The following is a 10194-nucleotide window of genomic DNA, read 5'->3' on the forward strand; positions in this document are numbered from 1 at the left end:
GTGTCGCTAAAGTTTCGTCGGAACGAATTTACGGAAAATTAACTAACGAACGGAGATGTAACAATATAATATCTCAGCAAATAGAAAAGGTAAGAGGTTTTTATTTTATATTCTAGCTTGTCAATATTGGTAATTTGAGTTTCTAATTTGTTAAAACTATAGACTTTACATTTTATGATGCCCCCAATACAATTTGAGAAAAAACAGAAGATGACGTACCATGTGACACAAAAAAAATCAATATTTAGCTTCGTTTTTATGTTTACTTTTGAATAAAGAAATTGATTAATGTATAGGTGTGGGCTATCTGCTGTGTCCACTGAGGGGAATCAGACCCCTGATTTTAGCATTTTAAATCTGAAGACTTACTGCTGTTCCACCAGGGGACCACCTGATAGGAATGGGCCCAAAAGAGAACTAATGTCTGGAAGCAGATGTTCTGGAATGGATATCCCCTTCATGGTTTATGTAAGTTGCTACCATGGAATTGTCTGAGTGGACCATAACCATAAGATCCACCAGGAGGAGAAGAAATGTGAGCATGCCCATTGGACTGCAAGCATTACCAGAATGCTGATTTGGAGAGAACTCTCTAAAGATGTCCAAGAACCTGAAGTGAGAGAGTTGTATGGGGATGCTCCCCACATGGTGAAGGATGAGTGTGGAATAGAAGAAGTCAGGCTTGAGAAGAGGTAAGGGAAAAACCATTGGTGGAGTATGAACAATCCAGCCACCAGACAAGTTCTTCCAGGAGTTGGGTTGGAAGGAGAACCCATGAAGATAGTGGATCCTTTGACAAGTTTCATTAGTCAAGTAGGGCCTACTGGAGGGGACACATATGAGTGGGCTGAGTGAAATAGACTTCTCCAATAGGCTTGAAACCACCCCATTCAGAAGTTGAAGATGGACTGGAACTGAGGAAAAATGAAAGGCATGATTTGGAGAGAAAAGCAAGAGAGGAGAATGAGGAGGACTAGACTGTGGGTCAACACTAAAAAGACCCATTTGTATGGAACAAAATGAGCTTACAAATGAGCAAACTGGGACAGACAGGGTCCCACAGGATCTGAATAGACCAGATGTTCACCGACTGTTAGGACAAAGGGAAGGACTTTGGGTGGAGGGAGAACAGAAGAGGGGGAAGGTGAGAACTGAACAGGGAGGAGGGACAGATGAGGTCATTGGACAGATATGGACAAACTTGAAAATAATAAGGAAAAGGTATCACTGACACTGCCAAGGATGAAGTAATGGGGCAAAACGAAGGAGGTGGGTAAACTGACATGGGAAGATAGGGTATCTCTACTCAAGAGGTCCCAATAATAAGAAAAAAGTGAGAGATGAAAGTGCAGAGGAAGTTGAAGGTGCTGTGGAAGAAAAAAGGAAAGTACAAAGTCATGAAGTTTGGGTACTGAACAGTGATAAGAACAACAAAGAATGCTTCTTCTATACTGAAGATGTGACCCCAAGGACTGGATGTCCAGGAAGTGGAAGGGAGAAAAACTTTAAATTATTAAGTAGGAAACCATCAGCTGCAGAGAATTTAGCATAATATTGCACAAAAATCTGTTCTAGGAAGGATGAAACCTGAATGAAAATGTCAGGGGAAGGTGGTAAAAAACCTAGAAATTGCAAGTGGAAGGGTTTTGTAAAAGTGATCGAGAAGCATTATAAGTAAAGCCATAAAGAAAAAACAAATGGTACATATCTGGGTAATAAGTTCTTAGAAAATCTGAAAAGGATTGATTGTATTCTTCAAAAGAAATGGATGTACCCTAGGTAAAGGCAGAGGGTAAAAAAAAAATACTTCATTTCATCCACCTAAACTTCAGATTCAAAATCCTTTGAAGGGAATGGTGTGACAGGGATGGAAGAAGAGAGCCCTGTCAGCAATACTGAATCCACCACAAGTTGGATTGGCTGTCGCAATATCAACAGACAAAGAACTGCCTAAACTCTGGGTAATTGTGAGTGATATTTGTACTAATTTCAGCAGAATAAGAATTCATGTTAAACTGTGAATTCAGATTGAAAGGTTGAAAACACAAAGTTAAGTTGTTGAAGTAAATTACTTCAATAAGTTTCAGCAAAATTAAACATATCTTTGCACGATTGTGCTGAAGAAAAGAATGAAGATTTTCATGTGCAAATATAGAGGGAGCATTTGTGGAAGGAGATATTATCACACTCCTATTGGTAGAGGGTTTTGCTGCATGATATGTTATCATGCTGTAGTGCAAACTTACCTCTTTCACATGAACTACTGGTGAGAGTTTTCACAATGCTGGTGGCACGCATGTCTCTCAGGTAGATCAGCAAGACTTCAGAAGGAAAATAGCTATCTGTGTATGGAGGTGAGTGATTGTATCGGAATTGCAAAAACTAGGTATAAAGGCAGCTATACAAGAATATTGTTCAAATGTGATGTAAGAAAGGTGAAAGATTCAAAATACCATTGATTTCCTTCTGCTTTATTTGGTTAACCAATTTGTTACAGTAAACAACTAAAAATGTTTTTTAAACATTTTACCTTCTTTTGTGTATCTTAGCCTAGCTCTACTTGAAACAGATAATATATACTAGAAATATGTATAAGAAAATACATACTAAAGCTTAGGGGAAATATTTTGGTGACTTTATTAATACAGAATTTTTTCAAAAGAAATTTAATAAACACCTGTTTCCCTACTTTTATCCACAAACTTACCTGTATCTTAGTCAAATGCAAGGTCCTTCAACTTTAACCAAACAAGAAAAAACTAAATTCTTTAATCAAGCTTGACATTTATTTCCTCTGTTTTATAAAAAAGTACCTAACTAACCTATGACTTTGAATCTTTTCAAAAAGTTTTTCCTGGTTAGAAAGTAAGGCATCACCGACTCGGAACTTCCAACCTATTTCTTTACATAGCTGGTGTTCTCGTCTCTTTTTTTCTCTCATTTTTATTTTCTCTCTTCTTACAGCAGTCTTTGTATCTTCAATTCTCTTCCTTTAATTATATAAAAAAGCAATATCATAAGAACAACTAAAACAAAACTTGAAGACAAATTTCCTTCTCTTCATTTTGTCATCAATTTATTGTATGTTTGCTCTTTTAATAGACTAGTTTACATATCTTTCAGAATTTGTCCCAGCATATGAATTTAATAGATGTGTGCAAAAATGAAAAATGTTAATTTTAGATGAGTTTAGAATAATTTGCTCTTTAGGAAAAAAAAAACTGACAAAAAATTTCACAATTAACCCAATGTACACAGGTGGGAATCCAATTGCACATGCCATGATGATTACAGTGTGCCATTCAAAAAGGTGTTATGCATTTCATGCCAGAATTACACTCTTCATTTTAAACTATACTGCTGATTTAAGAACAATTCATGGTAGAACAGAGTAAAAACCATATGCAATACTAAAACACCTACTGATGTGCATTTTGGAGATTTAATAGATTATGCAAATAAAATCTGTATGACGAATAAAGGTATTTTTATTCTTCACATGAACATCTCCTTGAGTTCTGACTTGTCAGTTTGAGACAGACATGTCTTGAGTACAAATACTTTTGTAACAAATCTGATTTTTTGTGTACAACAGACTTGTATATTTCACTAAAAGCTTGCTACATTTTGTACTGATACACATAGTAAATTTGGAATTATTCCTACTCCAATTAACTTTTTATCATGATGACATGATTCTTAATTTTTTTGCCTACTGTTTAATGCCAAATGCAAGCCAAAAAACATTGCATTATAAACTCTGAGAATACACACAGGTATGCAAAAACAATTAGACTGTATTTAATACTTTTTAGCCTGTTATTTCGCACAAGTGATATATTGGAATTCTTCTTTAGGAATAGAACAGCCTTGTTAAACTGGCTTCTCTACGTAACAAAACATACTCATATAAAAAAAAAAAGAATTGTTTTCACCCTGAATCTATGGAACTGTGTTGCTAATAAACTGTTTATCACTTGATTAATTTAACTAAAAAAAATCAAACCCTCTTGCATAGTAACTATTTATAATTAAAACTTTGAAAGTTCAACTAAGAATGTAATTATAAATGTTTTTTCTCCCTAAACATTAACCAACAATAAATTTTTATTATTATCTATAAACTAATTTCAGCTCTTTATGTGTGTGTGTGTGTCTATATATATCTTAGCAAAGATACTCAGCAATGCCAGGCTTAAAAAGTAATGCAATAAATGAAGCCATGAGCTAACTCTCTCTACTATTTCAGATCATGGAGTATGAACCATCTATCTGATGCATAGGTACCTATGCTATGTGCAACATTAAATGTCACTTTGATTTGATTGTTGGTTTATGTATTTTGCTACCAATAATGTTGATCAGTTGAGTCTTCACTCATAGCATTAAGGTAAACTAAAACTGAAATGGCTGTCAAGCTTGCAGACTATTCATTAGTCTGTATATAATTTCAACTTGAAGTTTTGAGGGTCCACCTCATTTCCTCTACCAAATTTCAACAAAACTAGTTATGCCTCTTCTTCACGACAACTTGTAATATCAGAGAGAGGGATCGACAATTCTGTTTTATATACAAAGATTCTAATAAAAACAAGTATTAGCTGAAATATATATATAGATATTTTACACAAAAAACCATAAACTTGTGTTTGGTATCACATGTCTATCTATGCCATGTAATAGCTGAAATAACTCCTAATTCTTTTTATACCAGAAGTTGAAGGATCAAATACTGCATGTTCATATTCTCTTTTTGTTAATCACATGGTAATTTCACAATTCATCTATGCATTTAATACATTTTTTAATGAAATTTTCAATTATTTTAAAGGTTTCTTAACATTTATACATGAAGGTAAAACAGCAGTTTATTGCACACACACACACATGTATATATTTTGTGCAATATTGGGCAAATAAAATGTACGAACAGCAAAACTGTAAAAAAGAAAAGAAAAAAGACTACCAAATAATCGGATATTAAAGACAAGAAAGACTAGGCAAGCTTACACAACATATACAATAAAATTATATACATGCCGTAGAAACTGAACACTCATTTTTTTATGCATCTCTTAATCATAAGTTTTGAAATATCTAACAATCACATCCAACAACTATGAGTTTATACACCACACAACAGAATATTTATAAATAATCTAAGTCTCAAATGAAAGTAATAAGTGTTAATCAAATTACTTTCTTTTCTTCAGTAATTTTTAAACTGGAGGTAAAGAATGTATTCTGAGTGCATGTGAGAATGTTCACAAAACAAAATTTAAAATATTACATTACAGTATATTTAGATGTATGTCTGTTTGAACCTGTGGTGTACTACAATCATTGATATTTAGTAATAGTGGTATATTGATTTTTTTTTACTGGTATATGTAATTGCTTGTGGTGGGGGGCATCAAGTATCACAGGCAAGGGGAAAGTGAGCATAACTAAAATGTTTGATAACTACTTCTTATATTCATAAATTCAGAAGTTAGAAGTGCTTCAGTTAACAAGATGGCACACCTACAGGTCATATGTACATATTTACCTTATTTGCTGTTGTCTTAAAATGGCTGCAGCAGTCATTTTTATTGGTGCTGGTGCAGAAAATTGTGGCAGACATGTTGGTGAAACAGGTAATCGTGGATTTTTAAAAGGCCATCTGGTTTCTCTAAGGATCTTCTCATCTTTTTTTATGTCCTCATGAACCTTATTCATTCTTGATGGCATGTCAGTGGTGTGAAGATGAAATGGCTGACACACTGTATATCTTGGTGTGTGAATGGTTTGTTTTGGTCTACTACTGAAAGCTACAATACTAGGTTTAACTTGACTGGCTGATTTACTTTTAACTTTATTACTGCAATTAGATTTATCAGTAAAGTCATCAGTTTGTTTACATGCTGGCAAGCTCATGCAAGAGACTGACCTTGTAAATTGAAACTTCTTCGTGCTAAAAGGCAATGTGGAATTTTTTATCATCTCTTCTGCTCTTAGCTTGATCCTTATTTTCCTCAGCTCCTCTTCAGCTTTCATTTTCAGATCAATTTTTTCACCCAATATATGTAAGGGGGGAGGATTTGCTCTAAACTCAGAATTGGTTTCCAACAGATCTGGAGCTGACTTACATATAGAACGACTTTTATGCTGTTGTAAAAAATTTAATGGTTTCACTACTGCTTTTAATTTTTCTGCATTATAAATTTTTCTCTTTTCCAATCTATTTTTATTTTTTTCAACCATTTTTTCATAAAGTGGGAGATAAGTATGGAGTGGAACTGGATTAGCATGAAATAATTTTCTTGGTTCTTGTTTTTCTTTTTCATTGGAATCTTTTTCTCTGCTCAACTTTGAGGTCCTTACTCTATGTTTCTCATCTAAGGTCAAATTAAATGGCCGAGGAATTGTGATCTTCTTTGTCCAAAGATTTTCAGGTTTTAGTGTTGTCTTATAAGCATAATTATGTTTTTTATGTTTGACCTTGAATGGCATATTTCTAAGTTCTTGTACATTACAGGTCTCTGTTCTATACATCTGAATCCTTTTATCTAAATTTGACAACTTTGAAATGTTTGTTTTCTCATTATTATTATGATGCCATTTTTGATAATTAAAATGATGATGACATGGCCTGCCTGAATGTTGTTGATGTTTAAACATAGAAAACCTTGAAACTGGAAAATTTTGAAAATTCAGATAATGTGCAGTTTGCTGCTCATATGCTGATTGACAGGTAGTTTGCATGTGCAAGGATTCTTTTTTTTCACATTCATTACTCTCTAATGCTTTATACCACTCAAGAGGGAAGTTGAAAGAAGAAATATCATACTCGTTTAAGGCAAAGTTGTCTTCTAAACTTCGATTATTCAGAAATTTTGAATTAGAGTGCTTATCGTTTGTTGAAACTGTATTTGTTCCTGTCTGAAATTCTATGAAAAAAGGTGCTTCTGAAGATTCACATTCATTCTCAGTCTGAACTTCTTTATTACTAACAAAATATTTCATACTGTAATCAGACTTTTCAGATGGGGTTGACCTAAAAATATCTTCATATATGGATTTTATCTTCTGAACAGCTTGATTTTGAGCCTTTTCTAAATCCATGAGTTCTTGAGAAAATACCTCTGTTTTAAGAACTGGTAAGGAATTGTTCAGCAAAGATTTATTGTCACACACATTTACAAGTTGGTCCTGTTCATTGGTGGAACGTTTCATACCTGAAGAATGAACTTCCTGCAACTTAAATTTGCTGGAGCATTTAAAACCATTTTCTACCATTTCCTGTACAAAAGTAGAACTCCTACTGAGTCCATCACTAACTGTTGGTTTGACATAATGACTTATATCTTCCTTTACATCCATGTTGAGCAATTAACTTGCTATTTTATAACATCTTTTAGATATCCTCATTTTACTGATTTCTTGTAGATGATTTATGCATCACACCTAGCATTGATGGTAAAAAAAAAACAGAAAATTTAAAATTATGTATAAAAAGTATAAAACAAACATAAATTTTATACTAAAACAGTTCCTTTTCATATATTTCATATAAAATGATACAATAGTGGAAGACCACATTCTAATATTTCCACTTCAGATAAAACATAGTTAACTGTTACGACTTTAATACTTTTCTAAAATTACTCTATTAATACATATTAGATACTTAAAAAGTATAGGAAAGTACAAGACAACAGAAGCCCATTCTATTCATCTAGGTCATATCTCTTCATCTACAAAATTGATGAATTAAAACAAAACTAAATATAGCCATTTACATTTAAATAACCATCCAATCTAAGTTTACACAAGCTACTAGTAATAGTAACCATAACATCACCATATTAAAACCTCATTGTAAACTAAACTTTAAAATACTCATCTGAATTATTACTACTACTGCTATTAGTTTGAACACTTTGTGAAATGAATAAATATTAGGAACAAACCTCTCACATAATGAGGGGTTGTATGTAAGGTGTTTTTTTATTTTTTATTTAAAAATAAGTCATTATTGTCTAATCTTTCAAACATCTGTTTATTCTTTACAATTATTTCAGTTTGGAGTATTAGAAATGCAAGCAGATCATGGGCCAAACGGCCTTGAAATGATAACTTTTTCTTACTGTTGTGCTTTATCATCAGATTCATCACTTTTATACTCTGACTTGAGATAATTGCTCTCTTCATCATTATTTTCCTGGATCTCTGAGTCAGCGTGTTCACAATTATTATTATCATGTTGACTGATCTCTTCTTTCTCTTTTGGCAACACATTCATGGCTGCTTCATGACCATTATTCCTGTACAATTTAACAGGTAAAGTTCCAGCCCTGTTCTTCATTGTTTCTCTGATGAACATGACTCCACCTATTCCAACATCTGGTCGTGTTCCCCTTTATATAATATTCTTGTAGCTGTTTTATGCATCAAATAATGCTTATGTCAATAAGACTAATATTTCATACAGGAATTCAATAATATGATAATGATTTGGTAAAGTGTTTGGCATTTTAAACAGTTAATCATTTCAAGGACTCCCTCCATGACTAAACCAAAAACTGGCATATATCCAAACACAGAATGTTTGGTGCTTCATGTGAGAGAGACTCCATACAGAGTTTCTATACAAATGGTCAGCAATATTGACATTTCTATGGCATAGGTATTGTTGCTGGAAAGGTTGGCATTATGCAGCAATGTTACAACACCTGACTCCATTAAAGCAACAGATTTTTGTTTTGACAGAAACTGTGCCCTGAAAGCTGAAGACCATTTATGACCTTGCCTGATATTTTGAGAAGTTAACTTGCATGAATGGCAGAATAATCAATATACTTTTTTTGTTTCTGTAATTTTGAATAGTAGTATTAGCAGGGACGTGTTCTGCATATTGTCCCATTACTCTGATGCCAAAAGAAAGCATCATATGGTATAGATGTCTAAGAGCATGAACTCTGTAGTTAAAATCATGTCTGATAACAACTACTTTTCCACATGAAGGGTCATTCTTACAAGTTAAAAAAAGTATTGCTGTCTACACATACAATTATATTATTTCTTACTTTGTGAAGTGTTCTAATTACGTTTTCCTTAAATAATATTCATTTATTGATAAAGATATTGCTAAATTAATTATTTAAGAATATGGTAAACTAGAGTAATTAACTTTTAACTCAGTTTATTTAAAGTTAAACTAAAGAAGATACTTAGTCATATTCTTAGATAAGCGATTGTGATTAAATCTATGTCACTGCAGTGCATTTAAACTAAATGTCTACAACTTTTATTTTTATATAAATAAAAGTTTTATATAAGGGAACAGTCTAAAAGTAGGTAAAATGTACAAAACGCTTAATAATTGCGGGATGTCTGGGGGCTAACAACGCTAGAAATCAGGTTTAGATACTCGTGGTGGTCAGAGCATAGATAGCCCTTTGTGTAGCTTCGTGCTTAACTTCAAACAAACAATAAACGCTTAATTATACTAAAAGTAAAATTGGCTTAATGTTTTTAAATTCGAAACATTCACATAAAAAATAACGTTATGAAGTCACGTTTATCAACTTAATGTGAAGTGTGTTTAATGAGGGAAAATTTTCTTTCTATGTTGTTTTCATTACTGAAGATGTCCAATCTATTGTATGTAGAGATGGGAAGTGCCTCAATTACAATATGCAAAGTTTCTATGTGAATGTTTCAAATTTAAAAACATTAAAGCATTTAAAATGTCCCCTTTTAGTTTTATAATAACGGCTTAGATTGCTAAACTATTATAAGATTTTTGTACATGAGAAAGAAGTAGAATGTCCTGAAAAAAAATTATAAAGTTTACGTAATGATCTTATTTGTACTTACCATCTTCCACGGATCCACATGATTATGTCAAAAACAAATTCTGGAATTTGCTGATTTTGCTCATGGAAACGTAAAAAATGACACCAGGAGTCCAAAGGGAAAAGGTATTTGAAAGATTTGAATGTCTGCACTGATTACAACGTTTTTTAATAGTTGGGGCTAAGAAACTATATTTTAATTTTCTGTAGGATATGTGGAAATTGTAAGAATAATTTATCCATTTTAAAATCGCTTATACTTTTTTCTAAAGAAAAAAGTTGTGAAACAAAGAAAAATAAAATATTTAATATTTTAGACAGGTCACATGACGGGAATCCAGAAAACAGGATGATT

The 10194-nt window shown here is 32.7% G+C and overlaps 1 protein-coding gene across 2 annotated transcripts in view; it reads right to left on the reverse strand.

The window, feature by feature from the left end:
• LOC106458587 (protein FAM161A-like) overlaps positions 1-9919 on the reverse strand; it is a 22917-nt gene extending 12998 nt beyond the window's left edge. Inside the window, exons 1-3 of one of the 2 annotated variants that reach the window (XM_022384850.1) lie at positions 9862-9919; positions 5930-7446; positions 2823-2990 (exon numbers count right to left, since the gene is read on the reverse strand). In XM_022384850.1, coding sequence (XP_022240558.1) covers positions 2823-2990; positions 5930-7362 — 1601 coding nt within the window. In that variant the 5' untranslated portion in view covers positions 7363-7446; positions 9862-9919. Of the gene's footprint in view, positions 1-2822; positions 2991-5548; positions 7447-9861 lie in introns of both variants that reach the window. The other variant, XM_013918108.2, reaches the window with a different exon arrangement.
• Positions 9920-10194: the final 275 nt, after the last annotated feature.

Source organism: Limulus polyphemus, unplaced genomic scaffold, assembly GCF_000517525.1.
Source record: "Limulus polyphemus unplaced genomic scaffold, Limulus_polyphemus-2.1.2 Scaffold489, whole genome shotgun sequence".
NCBI classification, from domain to species: domain Eukaryota; kingdom Metazoa; phylum Arthropoda; class Merostomata; order Xiphosura; family Limulidae; genus Limulus; species Limulus polyphemus.